General features: G+C 49.5%; 2 protein-coding genes across 4 annotated transcripts in view; one reads left to right on the forward strand and one right to left on the reverse strand.

Moving 5' to 3' along the window:
- ACSF2 (acyl-CoA synthetase family member 2) overlaps window positions 1-12,676 on the reverse strand; it is a 37,868-nt gene extending 25,192 nt beyond the window's left edge. Inside the window, exons 1-6 of one of the 2 annotated variants that reach the window (XM_052808720.1) lie at window positions 12,562-12,676; window positions 6,281-6,476; window positions 4,732-4,860; window positions 3,621-3,674; window positions 398-516; window positions 9-171 (exon numbers count right to left, since the gene is read on the reverse strand). In XM_052808720.1, the coding sequence (XP_052664680.1) occupies window positions 9-171; window positions 398-516; window positions 3,621-3,674; window positions 4,732-4,860; window positions 6,281-6,476; window positions 12,562-12,635 (735 nt within the window). In that variant the 5' untranslated portion in view covers window positions 12,636-12,676. Of the gene's footprint in view, window positions 1-8; window positions 172-397; window positions 517-3,620; window positions 3,675-4,731; window positions 4,861-6,280; window positions 6,477-11,402; window positions 11,526-12,561 lie in introns of those variants that run through there. The other variant, XM_052808721.1, reaches the window with a different exon arrangement.
- A 4,713-nt stretch (window positions 12,677-17,389) lies between these two features.
- Window positions 17,390-21,855, forward strand: LRRC59 (leucine rich repeat containing 59). Of its 2 annotated transcripts, XM_052807513.1 has the most exons (8): window positions 17,390-17,614; window positions 18,056-18,115; window positions 18,644-18,802; window positions 18,926-19,033; window positions 19,119-19,223; window positions 19,815-19,887; window positions 20,353-20,526; window positions 21,068-21,855. In XM_052807513.1, exons 1-8 carry the CDS (start codon window positions 17,510-17,512, stop codon window positions 21,310-21,312), a joined length of 1,029 nt encoding a protein of 342 aa, XP_052663473.1. In that variant the 5' UTR covers window positions 17,390-17,509; the 3' UTR covers window positions 21,313-21,855. The 2 variants fall into 2 exon arrangements, with proteins under 2 accessions (XP_052663473.1, XP_052663472.1); XM_052807512.1 differs by lacking the exon at window positions 18,926-19,033 and having other exon boundaries at window positions 17,393-17,614.
- Window positions 21,856-23,431: the final 1,576 nt, after the last annotated feature.

Raw genomic sequence — 23,431 nt, forward strand, 5'->3', positions numbered from 1 at the left:
GCACCTACTGAAGTGAACTGGATGTTGATGGGCTCGTTGCAGGAGAGGGTCCGCTGCACGGCTCTTAACTGCTTCATATGGCTGCTGTCCCCAGCCTGCATCACTTCATCCATGTGGAAGGTGCCAGGCAGCTTGGAGTCTACCATGATGACAATGGATAAGTCAGGGAGCCTGGTAGGAAGAAAAATACCATCAACAATAATGGAGCAAGGAGAAAACTGCCTGGATAGGCGTACACTGGTCAGGGTAAACTTCCAGGACAGCCTAACCCGTTCTCTTCATATGAGACCCCGTGCAGGTCCTCCTTCTGCTAGAGCCTGTGTTGGGCAGCTGAGAGGACACAAGGCAGGACACGGCTGTGAGGTCAGTGCAAAGACACCAGATGTTCCTAACTCACCTTTTGCTCTTTATTCCCCCTGGACTGGATTTTTCTAGCTCAGGACATGACTGCTTTAGAATATCATAGTATTTCTGTGTTTTAAATTGAGTGGGAAACACCAGTGCCTTACAGCCAACCTGTGAAGGGAGACAGAAACTCATGAGAAGTCACATCGGGTTGATGTTCAGGACACGATGAAGAGCAGTCACCGACACAGGAACATGTGCAGCCCTGTGACCCCACGCAACAAGCGTTAGCCATTAACACCACAGCGGGGTTTTCTCCGTGGCTTGTTTCTGTAAGCACACCATACAATGAGCTCACTCCAGACTAAACCTGGAGATTTTTAACTCTTGCTAGTAAGAGCCATGGAGTGCAGCAGTTTAAAGATTCACTGAAGAGCATGACATAGGTCTTTGCATGGTGCAAAAGGCGCAGCAACCACCCTCCCGGGGCTGGGGACATGTCTCCAGCAGGCAGGTTCACCGAGGGCAAATGCAAACCGAGCCCTTACAGCTGTGCACTCATAAAACCCCGCAAACACAGGGCAGGGTGGTGTTACTACACGCCCAGCACCCCGAGCCCTGATCCAGGTGAGTAGCTGGTGCTTTGCTCCTCCCCAGTGTTTGGTTCAGGATGGGCTGGTTGCTTTTTGCTGGGCAAGAGAGCAGAGCTGCAGCCTGAGGTTCCCTCTTCCCCCAGGATCAATACTCCCACTTGTGAGCACAAGGCAAACAACTGATTTTTCAGATTAGGAGTCCCAACGCTAACAAAAAGCCCAGTTCCAAAATATGAAGAAAAAAAAAAATTCATTTGGTTGACCTGAAATGAGGATTTTTGCAGAGCTTTGGAAAAACAAGGAAACCTAAAGACTGCCTCTCAGGTCAAGCCAAGGTTTTGTTGTGGGTTTTTTAAGGTCTTCTGTTTCCTAAGATTTTTCCGTCTCTTTTTAAAGCGTTAGCTATTTTGAAAATTAAAACATTTTTCATTCAACCCTTACATTTACATAATCCTGAAAAAAAGCGCTTTAATTACTCCAAGAATTTCTATTTCTTTTTCAGCAGAGGAGATTTGCTGAATTTGACCCAGATTTACAAACTGCTTTCATCTTCCAGAAAATGCATTCTTGTCAAATAAACTACTTATATAAATGATTTACTCAGCTGTTTTCATTATTTTCCCAAGGTCTGTGAAATAAGGAGACCAAGGCTATGCCAATAAATTATTTGTAAGTACCCTCTGGGGTTTGCCAGAAGGGAAGACAAACATTTGCTCTATTTTCTGGAACAGTCTGCCCAGAACCCACAGGACTGAGTCTGTTCTGGGATGTTTTGGGCCTTTGTAACTTTTTACTATTAGTTCCTTCAAAATACTATTTGGGTTCAACTAGCTTTGCAAACAAGATGCTATGTGAGGAGAGGAGCTTGCAGGGCAGATGCTATATGAGATAAGGGTCTCTAGTTGGCCATTTCCCACTTGGTCTCAACCTGAATGGCAGCAGATCTGTCTTCAAAGGACCTGTCATACGAAACCTGTTATCAGTTTGCTTTTACAAAGCCCTGGAAATACAGCCGGAATAAGAGCAATGGTTATTCAGCATGTATTTCTGTTTATACCACAGGGAGGGAACCTGATGGAGCAAGGGAGGGGCTGCAGAGGATCCAACAGGCAAAGCCCTGAAGTCTTCAGGGGGTTTGTTGCACAAATAAACACAAACAAATAATTTGGGGGGTGAGACACACCAGAGATCCCAGTGCCAAAGGTACACGGGAAAGCTAGGAATGCTAGAAAACCTGAGAGGGTGAAACAGGAGTAATTCCCAACAGAGCTGAAGCATGTTTCTGCTCCTATCCCATCGACACTGCAGATTTACACTGGAGGAGAAAAATCAGAGCAGAATCTGACACACAGAGATGAAAAGGAAAACAAAAGCCAGGTCTCATTGGGGAAAAAAGGAAAGTACTGCCATTTACATTTCCACCTGGTGAGAGAAGGAAGTGGATATCCACACTGGAAGAGACGTGCTTCACCGCAGCACTGTGCTCAATCCTAACGCATGAGAACAGGAGTGACACCGAGACTACCGTAAGAGGATTAAACGAAGGATGAAATGGGAACTCAAACTGCAGCCCAGCAACTGAATTACAAACTTACTGATGCGAAAGAAAAGTCTCTCTTTGTTGCTAGAGATTATCCACTTCTTTCTAGGTAAAGCCAGAACTTGGATGGTGCTGGGAAGACCCAGCTGTGGTTCCAGCTCTTCTAGTATCAGCCTTTGATTTAAAGCTGAGCAAACCACAGATGAGCAAGTTAGCTTCTTAATCCTAAGATTAATTTCTAGTTGTCAAATGTGTAGTAGCCTGGATTCCTCTTTACTGGAACTAAGGAGCCAGAAGAGTTTAAACTGATCAGTGCTCTGCACATTGCAAACTCAAACCCGGGCAGGTATACGAGGGTAGCTAAGGCAGCCACAACCAGACATCAGAAAGATGTCAAGCAGCAGCAATACCTAGGACTTAAACCAGGTTAAACTCAAGGCCAGCAAGGCCTAGGACACATCTGGGAAGGAGAAAACAAGCTACCAAGTAGGCTGGTCCTTTCTGAGCCATCCTCCTTTTTACTTTCAAGGTTAAAATCCCAGATGGTGATTTTTGCCCCGAGCGGGAGGCAGGCAGGACAGCTGCTCGGTGCTCTTCCTCCTGGCCAAGCTGGAGCATGAGTGTGGGAAAGTTAGAACTGACTTAAGACAGATGTTGCCTCTAGAGATTGCTGTTACTACATAGTCTCTGCTGTCCTGGCTGCCAGCTTCTTGGGTAGAAAAGTCCCTGGGTCAGATATTTAGTCTTGCCTTGTTCTCCTCATTCCCTAGTAAACAACTGCTGGCAGGTATGGTTATTATTGGTGTAATATTGGCAGTACATGGTTGTTAGCAGAGAGAGAGGGATGAGAAGGATGCAGAAGTCTCCATCAAATGGACAGGGAGGCAGCCAAAGGGAACAACAACAAACGTGATCGCTTAACTGCAGCTTCATCCCCTCGGTCACTGCATGGTGGTGTTCCCTCTACGTGGCCACCACCAGCCCTGTTCTCTGACCAGCTCTCCCTGCCTCTTCCTGATAAGTCCAAGTGCTTAAGCAGAAGCTCATGTGTACTGTGTCCCCACTATCCCCTTTAACAGACAGCTGCATGTATGAGTTCTCACAATGAATCAATTAGCATTACCAGCAAGTGCCATACAAACCTTCCTGATGACAAACTCCAGCTCAAGAGCCTGGTAGGCTGGATTCACAGATACCTGAAGAGGGAGAAACAAGAAAGTTGATCAGGGTTACCCTTGCCTTGAAAACCCTCTCCCCTAACACATATTCCAACAGAAAAGTTCTCCCAGGGACGAGCCACACGTGAAGCCTCTCCTGCAACACGCAGAACTAAGAGCTCGCCACCACAGGGATTTCACATTCGCCAGAAAAATTAGCTGAATCCTGTGTTTGCACAAAAGAAAACCACCAAAAAAAAAAAAAAAAAAAAAGAGATTTATGTGAGGTCACATAGTCAAAATAAAGTTTCAGGAACAGAAACCAGACCTCCTGCCTCCCCAGGCAGACATTCGATCCACTAAACTGAAGACTCAAAACTCAAGTGCAAGTCAGGTTTCTTGATGGACAACCATGAAAATACCAGCTTTCTCCTGTCCAACTCTCCACAGAAGCAGTATTGGCCACTGGAGTTGAGTTCACCATCAGGTTCATACTGAGCCATGCTCATCCACCCTGTTACTGTGTCTTAGCAGACACTGGGATGAACCGTAATGAAGAAAATGGACCAGAAGGCAGGGTGCAGTCATTATCACGGTACACTGTACATGTAAGATGCATTTTGGTGAATGGGCCAGGTCATACTATCAAATGAAAATTGGCTTTGAGGAATATGCAGCTTGGACTAGATATTTAAGTGAGCATTTGCACCATGAAGCAATACAGGCCCTATTTAGAAGGGATCTAAATAGGTGGTAACTGTTTAGGACAGCAGCATGCTACCTAAAAATGGTCCTATAGGCAAAAGCACATCTCCTCCTATCATCGGCTGCTCCAAGCTAGTTCACAGCAGTCCATTGCTTGCTGCTCCTTCCTCTGCAGTCTGCTTTCCTACATAGTGGAGGACAAAGATGCAGAGGGCTGCATAGATCTTGTTTAAATACTGGATTCAGTTATAGCCAACATGCTGGGTAAGAGCATGGAAAAAAAAAAAAAAAAAGACAATAAACTTTACTCTCCAGTATCTCCTATTGCTTCTTTGTCTCCATTTCCTTTCCCAAGAGCCTGCTAAAAACCCAGACACAGCAAACTCCTTACCAGGATGATTCCTGCCTGAGCGGTTGCAAACTGCATGAGAACCCACTCGTATTTATTGGGACCCCACATCCCCAGCCGGTCTCCCTTTTTCAGGCCAAGAGCCAGAAGCCCAGCTGCCGCACGGTCCACCTGTGAAATACAAGACAAGAGCCTGAGGATCACACACAGGATGCAGTGGGGGATATTTGTCTCCAGGCACTGCTTTCTGGGGGGAAAAAGCATCGTCTTTGCAGCTGAAATCGGGCAGAATGTACCTCTGCTGCACAGTCTGTCAGCCTACTGCTGCAGCAGCAGCATCTTCTGAGTCGCAGAACACAGACCGGCCCCTGCTCAGCAGGTTGACTGAAAGCATAAAAATAACAAGCGTGGAACAATACAACAAAGCAGGAAGGAAACCAAAATAGGCAATTATGTACAAACAGTTGCAAATTAATTCTTGCCCAAAGACTATTTAGTGTCTAGCTTCTCATCAGCTCAACTTAAGACTAAGCCTTACCCATAAGCTGGGCCCATCTATGCTGTTGGATCTGCCTCCATTCTGGCATATTGCTTACTTCGAAAAGGTCTTGGGTGAAAAAAAACTGCATCGAGTGATTTTTTACCAGTGTGGGGTTCCTACCCTCATTAACTTGAATTCAGCCACTATATTAACATGACTACTTTATTTTGCAATATGAGAAGTGTGTTTCAGGTGTGCAGATGTATATATAAATATTCTGAAGTATTCAGGAAAGTTTTTATAGTTTTATTATGTTCTCAAATTTATGACATCTACCTTGTAGGAGAAACGAATTTGAATAGCTATTCTCTGATTTAGTTGAACTACAGCCTACTTCTTAAAAGTAGTATGAACACAGCTAATCTTATTTATCTGAATAGATGTAGCCAAAACGCTACTAAATCTAAAAAGTAAAAATATTTCTTCCTATCGAAGATCATATAATACATTTATACACTTAATAGAAACTTGCCAGGTACTGAGCCTTGAAATTTTGCCCCTCCATTTAGAATACATATAACCATATATTTTTATGTAATATGCATGCATTCACACATATGCATAGATACACCCACACCCATTTTTGTATATGATATTGAGACCAAGTCCCTGACTTTGCTCAGTTGCCTTTGTGCTTGGACTAGAAACTTCCACACACTCAGGACCTCTGACAGTCAGAGCAGAGTGACTAACAGAAGAGCTGGAGCCTACTCCAGTGGAGAAAAACACCACGACTCAGCCCAGAACACATCAGATGGGGTGATAATTTTTAAGTATGAAAGCTAGTTCTGGGATATACAGCAAGAATTTTACATACGCTACCTTCTCCCTTTGGTCTCGAGACTCCAAAGAGGACAAAGGCAGCACGTGCCCACCGGGTGTTTGCCGGGGAGCTGCTCTCACCCTCTGCTCAGGGCCAGGATGAAGATCCACATACAACAAACCTCACTCCTGAGCTCAGCAATGAAACCGGTTTCCATTTCTCCATCACGCCTGCTGCTGCCGTTATCCACCCACCCGGGCTCTCCGAGGGGCGAACCAGGGACTCACCTCCTCTTTGAACTGAGCAAACGTCTTCCGAACCCCATCTCGGCAGAAGACCAAGGCGTTGCGGTCGGGAAACTTCTCGACGGTCTCATCCAGGCACTGGCCCATGGTTTTGGTGAGAAGGGGAACGTCTAAGGTCCCCTGGACATAGCTGTTGGTCACCCTGTGGCAGGCAGAGGGCATCCCTGTGTGCAGGGCACTGTGAAAGAAAAGGAGAAGAGTCTATTTTTTAATAAAACCCATCAATACCATTCTCCCCATCTGGAAGGATTATCAACCTGCCAATGGTACCAGCAGTACCCGATGCACATCCCCACACTAGTGGGAACCACGGGCAGCCGCTCCGGTGAGTCAAGATCAGGAAGACCTCCAAAAGGACTTGGAAAGCACGTGCAGCAGCCCGGGGGGCACTGGGCAAGCAGACGGCCTCCATAAACCCCACGCACACACCTGGACCTGCCCACACCAGCAGGCAGCACAGGCAGAGCCTCCATCCCTCCACTGGAAACCAGGACCCTGCTGCTGATGGGGAAGGAGCCTGCACCAGCCCTGCAGACCCGGCACAGCCTGGTCCTACAGTCATTCACCTGGGGTGAAAGCTACCTTGGACATTTTGGGATATGTGGACAGATTACAGACTCTGCAGTTTACTGAGAGCTGGCAACTGGGTTTGGTCTTTCTGCAACATTAAAAAGTGCAAATAACTTGGAAGGAACACAATCAAAACAGTTTGCAGAGAAATTCCCCCAACTGGCTTCTCTCTGCTGGAAAGAGCAGACAACTGAGAAAGTTAAAATTAAAGTCAGAGCTATGTCATTTTATCAGTCTCCAAAACAGTCTGCAGAGAAGAGTCTAATCCCACAGAATAAAAACTGTTTAGAAGAGTTCAAAGAAGCTAAGCTGTGACCGAGAGGCATTTGCAAAGTAACAGTCTGTGTATACAACAGCAAGCAGGCTGTACACGCTTTACTATCTCTGCCAGCTAGACTGCAAAGAGTTTATGGTACTGACGACAGCATCAGTAAAACCAGGAGCTCCCAGCAAGATGAGGGGGGAGAAGTGCGAAGGCAGTAACACAGCAGCCTCGCAGGGCAGAGGAGAATACACCCACTGCAAAGACAGGGCAGGAGGGGAGGAGGAGAGCAGGGAGGTGTTTCAGCAGAGCAGCACCTGGGCAGGAATGGCACGACACAGTCCTTGAGAGGAGCACAGAGACATCGTGCTGGAGGCCAAGCTGGAGAGGGAACACAGGTAGGAGAGGCAGCAATGAGAAGCTGTGGGCAGGGCGGTAGGGAAAATAATTTTAAAAACCATTAAAGGTCTGAACATCAGTGGAAAAGCAGCGACCTCCCCTCAAACCGCAGCTCCTGACCATCCGAGTGCTGCAGTTCTTGCCCCAGTTTCTCTCTCCACCTCCTCCTGCTCTAAGCCTCTCCCTGCCCCAGCAGCCACCCCCCCGCCACACTGCCCTCCTCCCCGGGCAGCCCCCCGCTTTCTCCGTCTCTCCTCACTTCTTCCCTGCCTCCCTCCGTGCTCTCAGCTCCTCCGTTCCCACCTTAGATGACCAGGAAGGACAGGGTTAAGCGACACTTGTGGGGTGCATGGCTCAGAGGCAATGTCCCGTGTATGCCGCTTCAGTGTATAATGGGGGGGATCCCTGCCCTAGAGAAGAAAAACAGATCAGCTTGAACTCAATTTTCCCCCATTTGTTATGGGATCAATACTCCGCAAAGACTGGGTGCTATTTACCACAAAAGATTTGTTCCCTGCCCACAAGCAACAAAAGTTACTTCCTCTATGGGGTGGAGTTCAGTCTCGAGAGAAGCACAAGACAAGATTTTTACCTTCCGGGGGGAAGTTTTGCTCCAAGAGCTCAGCGAATGGCCCAACCCTCTTTCCCCCACTTCTTTTAGGCAGATGGAGGGTTGTGCAACTCCCACTGACTCACATCAAGGCTGTAGGGCTGCCCGAGGAGGAGGAGGAGGAGGGAGGACAAGTGCTAAACTGATCTTGTATTGTTTGAAAGCTCCTGGGCACAGCACGTAGATGAACTAGGAAATGAAAGCAAGCTCTGCGGAAGAAAAGCCTTTGTAAATATAGGTTATATAAAATAAAGGTTGAAAAAGCTCTGCCTAACACAAGGGAAGGATGAATGCTCCTGGGAAAGCAGTAAAAGCCACTGCAGCCACTGCCACGGCCACTCGCAACAGCGACCGGAGAAGCCACTGTCCCATCGCCGTAGGGCAGCCTCAGACAAGCAGCTCCAGCCGCTCACACAGGCAGATGAGGAAACCACAGGCTGTTTGCAAAAACGTTTAATGGACACAACCACACTCACATCTCTCTAAAGCCAAGTCGCCTCCAGTTTCAGCAGAGCCTGTCCCTAAACACTCTGCTTTTCTCTGCCAGCTGAGGCACAGAGAGGTCCCTGCTCGCTCCTGCAGCCCGAGAAGGGCTGGAGCGGCCAGAGAGCAGCTGCTGACTTGGTTGTGTAAGAACACTTTCCCTGAGCACCATCCCAGGGGTCACTGGGAGCCGAGCAGTCTCGGCACTGGGCTGGAGTGGGAGCAAGTAAACACAAGCATTTCATGGACCGCACAGTTTCTCCAGGGATACCACCCAAGGAACTAATTGGTAAAAAAATCTGGTCCGATGCATTGTTCTACCGTGTGATTGAAAACCAAAAAAACAAAACCCCACCCCAAAAAGAGATGGAAAGGGGAGGAAAATTATTAGAAAATTCAGATTGTGATAAAATTCAATCAAAATCCAAAATGTCCAGCTGAAACAGACTCCTGCTCTCTGCAGTCAGCCTTCAGGAGGTACTTGCACAACCCATAATGAGAAGAGTGGTATTTTACACTGTCACATCTTGGCAAAGCACTAGGCAACCAGGCTTTCTGGTCTTACTCATTTTTTTCCCCGGCCTGAAGAGCCAAAGGGTTTCACAGACTTTCACACTAAATGCAAGAAGGTGCAAAGCCAGAACCAAATGACAGTTCCACCTCCACTTACGGCTTCCTCCCTACCCCCGAACATGGGGATGAAAGAGCATCAAAGAGCAGTAAAAGACGTCTTTATAAAGCCCTGCACTCCAAAACACTGTGAAAATACTGCTGGTTCCCCTCACGGTGTGAAAACATGCACAGATTGCTCTTGAAGGTCCCGAGCAGTCGCATCTTCAAATGAAAGCATCAACAGCTTTGAAATTAGGGCCTAAGATATCTCATGCTCATAACCCAGAGTCACTAACTCCTCTCAAAGCGCTTGCTCACATGGTTTCTTCATATACATTAAGGAAAGCAAAATTCACAGCTCTCATCTACTTTGAACTCCCTGAATTCTGGTCTGACATTCACATGTGCTTCAGCATTTCCATATCACTTATCTCCTGGCCATGGCAGGGGTGAAAGGTGTGGGATAAAACACAGGAGGCTGTTGGAAGCACTGGGGGTCAGGAACAGAGGGAATGAGGCAGATACAAGATACATTCGTTATCAGTAGCATAATGCTGGAAATAACATAGGGTTGGTCTCCCTCCTGCCTATAGCCAACAGCAAGTGTATATATCTGATCTGAAAGAACGTATCAAGAGACCTTGATACAAAGAAAGGTCCAAAGGATTTAGAAATAACCTTTTTGTTCATCTTTGTTACAGAAAAGATGGAATTCACCCTCCACCTCTTCCTATGAAGCATCTGGTGCTGCTGGAAATAAAACAAGACCAACGGTCTGATGGTTTTCACTTACAGCAGCTCTCATTTCCCTGACTCAGCCAGAGGAGAGCAAATAAAACTCTGCTTGCTCTTGGGTCTCAGCGTAGACTGTTAAACACTACTCTTAGAGAGCGCATGCCTTCTGTTGGCAACACATTCCAGCGGCAAGACAGCCTGCGGTGCCTGCAAATGAGCCAGCCTCAGCACTCGACTGCTCCTGCAAAACTCCGTAACCCTGGAGCTCAACAGCGCAACTGAACGGAGAAACACCAGGGACCCAGGGAAAATGCATCCCGCTCCCCACCTCGTGCAAAAGGCAGGCAAGCAGCCGAACGAACGCTGGCGGACCCAGCCAGCACTTCTGCCTGATGGCAGCAAGCAGAACAATCAGACTGAAGCAAGCACTCTCGGCTAATCCTAGGAGTTCTTTGTATTTATCTCTGAATAGCCCCAACTAACATTTTATAGTTGTTGATATAAGATAACCAGTTTCATTGTTCACCTTTAACTCTTCCCTAGCCTCTATAGAAATTATCAGAAGGGATGAGAGACGAATACAAGGCAGAGGCATAACGTCCAGTCCCCTACAACGAGCACACAAGCAAGCTCCTGCTTTGCAGCTGTGAAGGACATCGACCTGACCTGTGGTGCCATCCCCTCTGCGCGTGGATGAAAGGCCCTGCCCTCCCAGGGCTTGGGAACCGTCCTGACTGCAGAGTTCATGCTCTAAGAGGTTCACGGACTCCCCAGCCAGTTCCTTTGTTCGTGGACGTCTACCAGGAGCCTCTCCCCCAAAAAGCAAGAGCTTTTGGGTCTTTTAGGTAACACGACTGCAATAAAAGGGTGGTGAAAGTTAACCCTGCTCTATCCTTACCTCTTCTTTACTCTTTAAAACAACCCTGTTGACTAAAGAGTTAACCAGATTCTGATTACTTTTGGTTGGTTGGTTTGGTTTGAGGAAGGATCAAGTCCCCAGAGCTTTCAGACTCCTACTGCAGCAGACTTTCTGGTTACCTTTTCCACTGCACCTCTTCCCGCCCTGCACTATTCCTGCCAAAGGAATAATACTGCTTAACAACTTTAATAAACTTTTTTGTAACGTTACTAGAAAGAGTTTACTCCTCTAAACACGCTGTCTTTTTCTCCAAGTGCTTTGTGTTCCTGCCCCTCAGTTTCACTCACAATTCTGGGCTGGAGTCCAAACTGCAGCAAACTCTCTGTTGTTCTTCCCTTCTGATCCCGCCTAAGAACAGATTCCGAGACAGCAATCTTGGCCCCAGCTGCACACACGGGCTTCAGCCACTCACTCCTAATCTCAACCCAGCGGAAAAGAAACACCCGGACCCCATGTGTGGGTAAACAAGGGCTCCTCCCCACGGTTCTTGGGGAGTTGCTCCCTGAAGTCATACCTCCGGGTGAGTATTAGGCTCTGAATATCAACTAATCCTCCAAAGCCTTTCCCAAAGCCATTTGCTTTCCTTTTGCTGTTCTTTCCCACGAACTTGCTCCAAGAGGCAGCTCTGAAGAAAAGCAAGGCAAAGAACTCGCCTGACCCCCCCCACCCCCCACCCCGAGCTCCTCGGTGCCCGGGACCTGCTGGGACCCCAGTGCCCCCCACCACAGGAGGATGGGGACACTGCCCCACAAAGCCTGCAAGTCAGAGCACTGAAGGAGGACAGAGAAGCTGTTTGATATATTTCACGTTACTGCAGTCAGGCTGGAGCCGCTGCACAAAGAAAGTTTAGCTCTGGGCACAGCTTCACATCCCTCCACGTGCTGCACCGGGCTTGTGCCTGCCCCGGTCCCCTCCCAGGCCCGGGGGGACAGACCCAGGGGATGCCGCCTGCCTTCTGCTACTTCAGAGGGGCTTTAGGGGAGCCAAGGGACAGCGACACATGCTGAGAGTGAAACCTCCAGCTGAACCTGCCCTCCCTGCATGCAGCCACCCACATCGCTCAGCAGCTGCCCTATAGCCCCCGGCTGCCACCACACATAGCCTCCATCCCCTAGAGCCCCCATCCCTGTCCCTACAGCCTCTGTGCCCTACAGCCCCCTCATCCTCTGCCCTCACAGCCCTCCATCCCCTCTCACCCATGGCCCCCTATGCCCTATAACCCCCCACCCCCTCTCACCTATGGCACCCTGTCCCCTACAGCCCTCCATCCCCTCTCACCCACAGCCCCCACAGCCCTCTCTCCCTCCCCTATAGCCCCCATCCCCTCTCATCCATAGCCCTACATCCCCTATAGCTCCCCAACCCCAGTCCCTACAGCCCCCCATCCCCTATAGCCCCCTATCACCTATAGGCCCACAGCCCCAGCACCCACAGCCCTCCCTCCCCTATAGCCCCCCCATCCTCAGTCCTCACAGCCCTCCCTCCCCTATAGCCCCCATCCCCTCTCATCCATAGCCCTACATCCCCTATAGCTCCCCATCGCTTCTCCCCACGGCCCCCTGTCCTCTATACCCCCCCCATCCCCTATACCCCCCCAGCCCCTATACCCCCATCCCCTCTCACCCACGGCCCCCCGTCCCCACACACTCCCCACCTCCAGCCCCGGTCCCTACCTGCCCGCCGGCCCCCCCCGCCGCAGGAGGGGCAGCCCGCGGCGGGACAGCGCTGCCAGCCGCGCCGTGGCCATGCCTGCGGCGGCGGCAACAACCGGGAGCCCGGCCCGGCCCGGCCCGGCCCGCGATAGGCGGGGGCGGTGCGCACCGCGGCCCGCCCCGGCCCCGGCCCCGCTCCCGGGTGGCGGCGCGGAGAAAGCGTCCGCCCTGCCCGGGCCGCGGGGGCCAGCAGCGGCAGGGCGTGCTCCCGGGGGGACGGGGGGCTCGGGGCAGGCAGAGTGGGGACACACACACACCCCCCACCGCGGCACACGGCTGTGCAGAACAGAGCCCCGCAGGGCACCTGCCCCATCCTCTGCCAGCCCCCCATCTCCCCCCACCAATCTCTCTTTTTTTCCAGGGTGCCCCAGCAGCCTTTTACTGCACCCCAAACTCTGGCCTTTCCGTGCACCCCAAACGAGCCCCGCACCCTAACTGAGGCGGACTTTGGCACAGAACAACCAACACGGCTTACCTCTGCTTTTCTCCACCTGTATTCCTCGGTGCCCGAGCCCTGTGAGTCACTAATTGATTTCCAGCCCTATCCACTTAATGAGTTATCACAGTTACTCCCTCGCTAATAGCTCTTGGCACTCCCTGGCTGCCTGTACCCTGCTATGGGAGGAAGAGACACTAGTTAGGGACTGCAGAGCTACTCCAGAGCCGGGCAGACTGCGATCCCCTCACCTAAGGGCAGAGGCTGGGGAAGGCACCCAGGTGAGGAGCCCTGCGGTGCTGAGCTCTGCTGAGCACCCAGCCGCGGGAGCAGCGCTGCTCCGCTGCAGCAGCACTGATGCTGCAGAAGAAGAGGTGACACGCACATCATTCCCCGCGTAAAACGGCTGACAGCCTTTCTGGGCATTGCCTGTAACAATGGCCAAAAGCTAATTAATCCTTGTGAAAGGGCTGGGGTATAAATTTGAGCCCAGAAAATAATCTCTGTCTTTTAAATACCATACAGACATTAACCAAACAGTGCTGGCCTGAGACGCAGGCTGTTTCTGGCTCAGCCACTGACCTGCTGGGTGATCGCTGGCTGCCGTTTTGCACCTCTGCCTGGGTGGATGCTGAAGTCCAGCGTGTCTGGACACAGTGTGTCTGTACCATGTCGAGCACAATGGTGCTGATGATCAAGGGCATCGATATCAGCCTCGGAATGGTGAATCTCAGACTGTCGCAAATGAGTGGTTTGGACCACTTAAAGAATCACCATCAAGGGTATTAGCAAAAATGATTTAATCAGAATTTATAAAAGCACGACTTCACAAAGTTCGATGGCAAGGTTCACTCTATTACTTAATATGTGGAGGAAACATACAAAGGAAAATCAAGTTAGAATCAAACTAGAATTATTTATACAGAGACCAAACACGCAAAAGGGTAAGAGAGAAACATGCAAAGGAAAATCAAGTTAGAATTGCACAGAGATCAGAGATGTAAAAAGGTAGGGGAGACCCTCCCGTTGAGTCACAAGGTTCAGAGAAGACCTCCTTGCTTTCTAAACTCCTGATGGAGCTTAGGTGTGGCTGGATCCTCTCCTAGTCCCAGGCTTGGGCAACGATTTATGTCTAAAGGGATTATGTGTGTAGCAGCAGTCTGAGGTTCATTCACAGCTTGAGGGGAATCACAAGATTTAGCAGAATTTGATCATTTTAACATTTACAAAGAGATTCAGTAGAATTTACTACAATCACAACAATGATTTATAGATTCAAAAGGGCAATATTTATACTATACTTGCTATAGGATACTTGGGTTAATTCACACATGCATGCACCCAGACACTAAGATATATATATAAACAAAGGTATATCTGTTAAAAATTACCCTCGAGTTCAGTGAAATATTCATGCCAAATGTCTCAGCATTTTCTCGACGGGCGAAGGGTATAAGCCCAGGTCCCATTGTCAGCTCCCAGTGACAGTCCTCCGATTTTCGCAAACTGGAGACTTTACAAGCTCTGAGAGGCGTCCCCCTTGGAGGGAGATGCTGGTTGCCGCCCGCTGTGGTCCAGGAGAGCTCAAAGGGCCTCACTTGGGACCGCTGTTTATAGGTTGGCAAGACGATTGCTTTAGTCATCAGCAAGCTACTGGAATTCCAGTAACACTGGTACCATTTCACTCGAGCTACAATGCAGATAAGGGATGTTCCAAGGCTGTCAGGGGATTACTAATTATTCCTGCTCTGGATCCTCGCCTCCACCAGGCAACAGGAATTCTTGGTACAGTCAGTGCCGCTCCCCGCCTTAGCCATGCAAGAGCTCCTGGTACAGTCAAGGGATGCTTAACCACCCAACTCATTACACAAAGGCCAAAGCCTAACAGGAATTCCTGAGATCGTAGAGTGGCCTGGGGGGGAATGCACCACCACACAGACACCAAAGCCATAAATGTGCTCATAGGACAGCCGCATAGCAAAATACTGACTGCACCCAGACCTCTGGTGTTACATACTTGGTTTTAGAAGCAGGAAGGATTTTCCCCAGTTCTAGTTTCCCTCTTGTTCACAAGGAGTTTGTTCGATGGCAACAGTGACAGTGTTTTCTTTGGTAGGGGAAGGGAGATTTTTGTCTTTGAAATGTGAAAAATTGGCCATGGCTGCAGAGGGGACACTGGGTGAGGCAGGCCAGAGATCTGCAGAGGCTCTGGGACGATCTGCGAGGCCACAGTAAGGATCGTTAGATCAGGATTAGATTGGCAGTGTTCATCCTGCTTCCCTCAGCAGTTCCTGCTCCCTTCTTGCAAATGTTCTTGCAGCCTTCCTCTAGCAGAGTGTGCAAATGGGCCCCGCGTTATGGTTTGTCCGTCTCATGGAGGCTTGAGGTCTTTCTAGACATGCACGGGAGCTCTATTTACACGTCAGTCCCAGTAAAATCAGTAGCTAGGTGAGTTTATGCATTTCCGCAGACGATGTAAGGCTGTATGACATTCGTGGCCAGAAGTTGTCCTTTCACCGTTTCAGCACAGAGCAATTATCTTTGTCTGTACTTCAGGAACATCAAAGTGTGCTCGGTGTTGTACAACCACAGAGAAAAAAAAACAATTAAAAAAAATCTGGGATCTCAAACCTCCTCACCATTAATAAATAAAAATAAAGCTGACTTTCAGTTTGATCTTCCCACGTTCCAATTATTAATCTACAGGGTGAATCCCGGTTAGGTATTAAACCAAGAATTGGGCAGAAGTTAATGTGACCTTGACATTTGGGTACATCCCTTCGAGATTACCAAAGCAAAGGCAGGCCGAACCAGTAACACTTCACACACCATTGAGTAAGGTATCATTTCCTTCTAGTGAAGATTTAAACATCTGCCTTCACGTTAATCACAAATAGGCAGGTAGGTTTTGTAACTGATCTATACCCTTGTTTCCTTCCACTAAGAGCCAAAGGATCTTGGACTCCTGTAAACCCAGAAGCGCAGATTTCAGTCTCTGCAGCACTGCACACACAAAAGCCTTTTCCAGAGAAGCAGAGGGTCTTGCTCGGGTCCCCCCAAAGCCCCTCAGGGTTTTGCTCTCAGGAGCAGGACTGTACATGGTGCTTCCCAGCTGGGGAAGGGAGCAGGGGGTTGTGCAGCTGCACAGCACCTCGCGCCAGTCCCTCGCTGCCTCGGGGTAACGCGGGGCTCAGGCAAGCGGTTTCCTCCCTTGGGGTCTGTGCGGGGAGATCTGGCAACGTGAGGTTTTCCCACCCGTCCCTGGAGCAGGTCGTCCTCTGGCCCTTCCTTGCCCTCCAAACATTGCTCTGAAAAACTGAGGGATGGGAGAAGTTCTTGCATAACTAGATCTTGCTTTTCTCAAATGAGGGCTCCGTAACTTCAGCTCACCGTTGGAGGAACAATAACCTGCTCCGAGAAACTTCTACAATCTCCTGGATGAGAGTGCATTAACCTCAGGCAGATTTTGTTATACTTTCTATGAGGCGAATCCTCGTTTGCTGTTTTGAGGTGCCTTTGCTCAGAGACTCCTGTGGTCCCGGTTACCTCCATGGGGAGCTAACGCAGATCTCTGGGTGTTGGAAGAGATCTACTGGCAACTTAAAATCTAACTGAAGCACCCACGGTGTAGATGTGCCAGAGGAGTTAAAACATCTTTGCAAGGTCGTGTACATCATGGTTTGCAGAGAGGTCAGGAAATTCAAGGTTAGTGCTCGCTGCAATCCCATTACCGAGTAATACTAATTTGGCTCTGGCCCAGGCTCCTTTTCTCTTTCCCTGACTTTCTCCACAGCGGGTCAGTGGAGACAAGAGAGCGCTCTGCTCGGGCAGCACGGGAGCCTTTGGATCAAAGCGGGAACATTAATAACATTAATTGCAGATTCCTCCCCGTGAAGAGAGATGTCGTGGTGTGACAGCCCCCCCAAAAAAGGGGAATTCACCGCTCTCCTTGTGGAGCCTGCAAAGCGATCGAAGCCGCAGGATCTGCTGTTGTAAAACGAGGTAGAGCTTACTCGGTTGCTGTGTTCCTGTCGGGATTATCAGTGGTCGGTTTTTCGCGGGGTGGCGTGTGACCGGTGACACGACTGGACGCGACCCCCACCGGCCCCGTGGGGCCGGGCTGAGCGATCTCCGTCCCTTCCCCGCGCCGTTTCACACGGAAGGCCGCAGAGCAGACGCCGAACTTCTGACAGCCCGGCTGTCACCCCCCACACACCGGGGGCGGTGGGAGAGGCTGCCCGCCGCCCGGGGGGGAGCCTCGAACCCGCGTCCCTCCGAGCGCCGGTGCCGGTGCCCAGGCGGCGGGGCGCTCCGGGCCGGCAGGGGGCGCGCTCGGCCCCGCGGCTGGCGGGCCCCGCGCGGACGTGGACGCGGAAGTGGGTGGCGGGGCCGGGCCCAGCCGCCCCCGCCCGGCCCGACCCGCAGCCCCTTGTTGCCGGCCCTCGGAGGAGCCCGACGACGGTGCCGGCGGCCATGTCGCGGGGCGGCGGGAAGGGACCGAGCCTGAAGGACAAACTGGACGGCAACGAGCTGGACTTGAGCCTCTGCGACCTCAACGAGGTGCCGGTCCGGGAGCTGGTGAGCGTCCGGCCCGCGGGCCGCCCGGCGGGGCCGGGCCCGGGGCCGCAGCCCCGGGGCCGGCTCTGCCAGCTCGGTCCTTGGGAAGGGGGGGTGCGCAGGGGAGCCAGATGTGCTGGAGGTGTTTGTGACCTGGCCTGCGGGTGTTTAAAACGGCGGAGGGGAGGGTGTATGAGCCGCGGCTCACATCGCTCGGGATCCGTGCTGCCTTTAGACCCAGAAATCGATCGAGATATGACGCCGCTGCTCACATCTATCTCGGGATCAGTACTGCCTTTAGACCCAGAGAGCAATCAAGATACGACGTAACCTCGGAGGCAGTGGCCGGGGGGGTGGACAGACTGATGCGGGAGAAACCGCAGAGGCTGAAGCAAAACTAGCAGGTGTCAGGAGGGTACGGGTGTACCTCGGTGTTGATTTAGGGCTTTGTTTCTCTTTCAGGCCGCTCTTCCAAAAGCTACTATATTGGATTTGTCCTGTAACAACCTCATTTCCTTGCCGGTAAGGTGCTAGAGAGGCTTTGTGGGGATGAGTCTGCTGGAAAGTATTTAGAAAAGATAACTAGTGCTTCAGTAAAGGATCATCGGGAGGTTTGGAACCGGCACTTTCCTCCTCTTGGGGTGGCTGAATGACTCTGCTGTCAGTGACGGGTCGGTATTGGTGGTAGTTTTGGCTGAGGCAGGAGAGAGAAAAGGGTTGCACTACCTGGAGATCGCAGTATCTCCCTGCCAGAGGATCCCCCCGGTGAACACAGACCAGTTTCAGCAACAGTGGAGACTCGGGGTTGTTTCTGTTGTATTGCCACACATCACCTTGTCAGTCTTGTCTGTCTTACCCATCCCATTGTTTTCCACCTCCATCTTCCGAGGCAAAGGAGGAGAGTGATTTTTCCTCCACCACAGTTCTGTGGTAAGTTAAGGATTTGTGTCTTATGTAAGGTGCAGGCTATCTCCATGTACTCCCCGCTGAGGTTCTTCCATAAAGGTGCTGACAAGCTTTTCCTGGGTTTTGTTTATGTTTGGGTTTTAGTCAGACTTCTGCAGTTTGATGCATCTGGTGAAACTGGATTTGAGTAAAAATCGGCTTCAACAGCTGCCCTTGGACTTTGGCCGCCTGGTCAATCTGCAGCACCTGGACCTTCTGAACAACCGTTTAGTCACCCTGCCAGTCAGCTTTGCACAGCTCAAGGTAAAACTGTTTGCTGGGCAGTTACGTAAAGCTTTGGGATGCAGCCCAGGGTCTTGTGATCTTTCTCAAGTTGATTTCTCTGGTAAAGCATCCATCCTGCTGACTACCCATTCCAAAATTCAGCTGGCTCTGCACCACAGCTCAGTGGAAATTCTCTCACATCTATCGAAAACGTCTCTGCTCAAGCTCTCTGCTTGTCTTCCATACCTGTTTCATTTATGTGGAAACCAAGTAGTTTGCTTCTGCTTTGGATCTCTTAAATAATCACAAGACTACTGTGCTCTTACAGCCTCCCCTTTATCATTCCTTTCTGCAGAACCTGAAGTGGCTGGATCTGAAGGACAATCCCCTGGATCCCGTCCTGGCTAAAGTAGCAGGAGACTGTCTGGATGAAAAGCAGTGTAAACAGGCTGCTGTCAAGGTAAGGAATCTGCTTTTATTCTTTTTTTTCCTTACTTGGCTTTGTCAGCAGTGGTTTTTCCCTCTTTTTGCTCAGCAAGCTGGGTGGCAGCTGCAGCAGCGTGAAGTTTCTTCAGCCAGTGAGGTGCAGGTTCACTGCACACTTCCCTGCTTCTGTGCCTGTAGAAAGCAAACACTGGGCTGAGTAGGATTCTTTTCCAGTAATGGAGTTAAGAGAGGACTAAATGCTGATTGCTAAGAAGTGGAGGCATAATCAGACAAAATAACCCATGTCTAGGCTTATAGTCCAGAGTACAAAAATCTCTGGAGAAATTCTGGCAAACTGTAGGCTCATGTAAACAGAAGTGTTCTGTGATCCTCTGTATCAGCTAGCACCAGTTTGCCACATTTGTATTTTAACGGGAAAGATCTGTTTCTTAACTGCAAAGATTCATGCGGGAAGCCGCGAGCTGTCTTTCTCTTCAGAGCCATACCTGTAGGGGTAGGTCAGGGTTGGTGGTCAGCCCCAGCTACGCTCCAGCTGTTCTGTTTTGAACTGACTGTGCAATGAGCCTTCTGCAGAGACCTCAGGGTGTTTTCTTGGACCTTGAAGGTGCTGCAGCACATGAAAGCGATCCAGTCTGAGCAGGATCGACAACGGCAGCGGAAGCTCCAAGCAGAGCGAGGTAAGCACAAAGAGCCCTCACGTGCTGTTGGCTGAGGACTGTTCTTGATCTCTCTTACACGCCCAGACATACTATTGCCATCTAACAAATTGCCATCTAACACATACTTGTAACTATCAAAATCCTGAGGGCTCAGGGAGTAGTAGGGTAGAAGGGCTGGAGGAAGAAAGATAGTGGGGGATAACTATGCAGTTTGTTGCCTGAATAACAGTTAGATCTCTAGACAGAACGTGCTGTAGGTTACCTATAAAAAATATGAAAGAAGAGCACAAGATTTATTTTAGGGGAAGCCTAATTCTGAGGGAGCAAAATGCAAGGTATGTAATATTTAAAAGAAAAGGGGAAAAAAAAGGTGGTTATTGGATTGGTTTCCTCATTCCAATTGGGAACAGATTGGCAGGTAATAAGGAAGAAGGCAATGACAACCCTTTACATAAAAGGAAAAAACTTCCTGTTAATCCCCAGAAATGGAGAAGAAGCGTGAAGCAGAACAACGAGCAAAGGAGGCCCAAGAGAGGGAACTGAGGAAGCGAGAGAAGGCAGAAGAAAAGGAGCGCAGAAGGCGGGAGTATGATGCTCAGAAAGCTGCAAAACAGGAGATGGAAAAGAAAACTAAAAAAGAAGCAGTGCAGGCCCGAAGTAAGTAGCATCCATTTTGGGTGGGATTGCATCGGATTTCATCTTCATCACATTTCGATGCTGCCTGATTTGCTTTTATGCAGCCCAGGTACTGGGAGATGGTGGGAGCGGGGAGGGAACCAGTAGGACTTTAATAAGCTCTACTGCTGTGCCCTTTTCCCCTTTGTCTCTGTTCCTGATGAACTGCTGAGCTACAAGATTCGGAAAGTTCTTCGACTGTTCTTAAGGAAAACTTCCCTCCACTCATTTCTTTTTAAGTGTACTGAACTGTATGTGCAAAACGAGATCTTGTGCAACACAGAGGTGCTTTATACCCTCTTCACTGCTGCCCATGAAACTAAATCTGAAACTTTTCATCCTGAACAGTTAGACCCTGCGCATCTACTCATTAATCAGAGTTAAGTGATGAAAATTCACGACAAAAGACAACTGCAGGACAGGCTAACGTACATTACCTGAACAGCTTGTTTCTGAATGTAGACTGTTAAAGATATTTCATTAATTCCTCGCCTTCTCTATCTTGTGAATGTTCTCGTTACAGAGCCCGCCTCCAGTTCTCGTCCCCCTCAGCCACCCCGGCACAAGCACTCCTGGTCGCGGTCGGTGCTGCGGGTCCTGCTCTTCGTGCTGCTGTGCGTCCTCTGTACTTTGGCCGCCTGCAAGCTGACAGAGCTGCAACGCCAACCTCTGTGCGTCAGTGTGAACACTCTCTACGAGGACGTGTTAGCCGCTCTGCAAAACCACAAAACCCTGCAAAATATGCTACAACAGAACTCGCAGCAGTGATTGTCCTGGATGGGCACTTGCTTTGTCAGCATCTCCCTCCACCATCTACGCAGCCAGAATTCCTATGGAATTGTGTTCTGATGAAACTGCTTTTAATCAGGCAGCATTGGTTTGCTGGTCCACTCCACACAGAGCAGTTATTGTTCAGATCATCTTTGCTGTGCATGTTCCGCAGTTGGCCTGTAACTCCCATTATTTGCCCACATTACCTTAAACTTGTTAACACCTCTTACCTCCAAGGGCTGTTTACCTAGATTGCGAGACACAGAAAGCTGCCAATCTATAGGGGTGGGAAAAACCAGCCCTTGCATAGCTATAGCTCTGTCCTGGAGGTAGAAGGTTTTTAATACATATCCATTCCTTGCTGTCATTTCTATTTGTGCTGAAATTGGTGATATGGCTGTATGGGAATAATACATTAAGGCCCACTCCAGGACCAATTACAAGTGTGTAGGATGGCTGTGCATCCATATGTTGGAGCGAAGAAGCTGATGTACTATTGAAAAGAGCTGAAAATTTTCAATACAACAGTTTTCACAGCAATTTGTCTGAACTGGATGTTTATATTGCTAATGCAGTTTTAATTTTAATTACGTCCCTTTAGAAACAGTCAAAAATGATTACTGAGGACACTTAATTTTAACCAGCTACTGCCAACAAAGCGGCTACAGCTTAGAAAGGGCTTCTGGCCAGTCTGCAGGCTGGTTTTGTGTGCGCAACAAGAGGAGGGTGTCCAAAACCCACGGACAGACAGCAGGCGAGTTGGCTGCCGGTTGCTGCCTGCAGCAGTGGCACACAGCACTGGGTGGCACTGTGGCAGCGTCACCCGCTGAAGGCGGGTGGGTGGGCGGAAGAGGGCTTCGCCTTGGGGCTGTTGGGAAGGCTGGGAGGTTTGGAGGTTTGCACCTAGAGAAGAAAACTCGCCTGTACAAAGGACTATGAATTATTTATAATTTCCTTACAGAGAAAACCAAACAGAAGTTTGTCACATCCTGAAGGGCTTTGCGAGTACTAAAATGAAGTGTACATGTAATGGTGTTAAGTGCAGGCTGCAGAGAATATCCATACTACCGACTCCACTGAGACATCCTACATTAGTCACCAGAATCGCTCCCTCTTTTCTAATACCTGGGATGATTGCCGATAAGAGCAGTGCCACGAGGAAATAATGTATAGCATTTCATGCCGAGGTCATCACTGAAGCAGTAAGCCTTCCCACTTCTGTAACCTAATGATAAGACTGTGGTTCCCCACATACCACGCAGAAAAAAGCAACAGCATGAATATCAGATAAAAGGAAGGAAAGGCTGCCTATCTCTGGCTTAGCAGTACATGTGTTTTCTGAGCTTCCTTGAAACAGCTTTAGGCTTTGCTTTAACTCATCACATTCTTTAAAAGGTCCTTGCTTACTATCCAGAAATGTTTGGAAAAACGGCAAACAACATTCAGAGCAACATTTCCTCTCCACAGACATTCCTGCCAGCGTCTGGCAGGAGTCTGCTGCTTTGCCATCTAGGAGAGTGCTGCTTAAGTTTGCAAATGCCAGGCTAATAAGATTTATCAATTCAGGTCAGAAGCGCGCCACTGGCCGGGCGAGGACTCCTGCTGAATGCCTGAAGCTAGTGTAGCGGGTGGGTATTTTTTCATTCGAGGCAGCACGGTTCCAAAGGGCAACTTCCACACACTGGATGCAGTTTAATTCACTCCCAGCACGCATCTCAGTAAGCGCTGCTGTCGCTTGTGCGCACACAAGTGCTCATGGCTTCGTGGACAGGCAAACATGTTCCCCAATCTAATTAAAAGAAAGCTTTTTCTGCCAACTGTTTAGACCTCATAATTCCAGCGCGTGTAATCAGATTTCAAGACCCTCTGTAGATTAAGCCGTCTGGAGACTGAATCAGGGCAGCCTAAATTTATATCTGAAAATTAGTCTTACTCATTCCCATCTGCCACAGCGGAAAACTGAGAGTCTATAAGTTCTTCCACCTCGCTAGAGCAGGTGCTGGGGGGGGGCAGCACCATGTTGCTTTAGCATTAGGATTTTTCACACTGGAGAGAGAACTACCTGCAGTTTAGGATAGCAGTAGAAAGTATTCCTTTCAACAGATCACATATCTGT

This window comes from Harpia harpyja, chromosome 14 (genome assembly GCF_026419915.1).
Source record: "Harpia harpyja isolate bHarHar1 chromosome 14, bHarHar1 primary haplotype, whole genome shotgun sequence".
NCBI classification, from domain to species: Eukaryota; Metazoa; Chordata; class Aves; order Accipitriformes; family Accipitridae; genus Harpia; species Harpia harpyja.

What these genes read in the sequence shown, in the direction of transcription:
- LRRC59 (XM_052807513.1), top strand. Translation starts at nt 17,510, where the DNA reads ATGTCGCGGGGCGGCGGGAAGGGACCGAGCCTGAAGGACAAACTGGAC. An exon ending in ACAACCTCATTTCCTTGCCG is followed by an intron (nt 18,116 to 18,643) that starts GTAAGGTGCTAG and finishes TTTGGGTTTTAG; the next exon opens with TCAGACTTCTGCAGTTTGAT. An exon ending in GAAGCTCCAAGCAGAGCGAG is followed by an intron (nt 19,888 to 20,352) that starts GTAAGCACAAAG and finishes GTTAATCCCCAG; the next exon opens with AAATGGAGAAGAAGCGTGAA.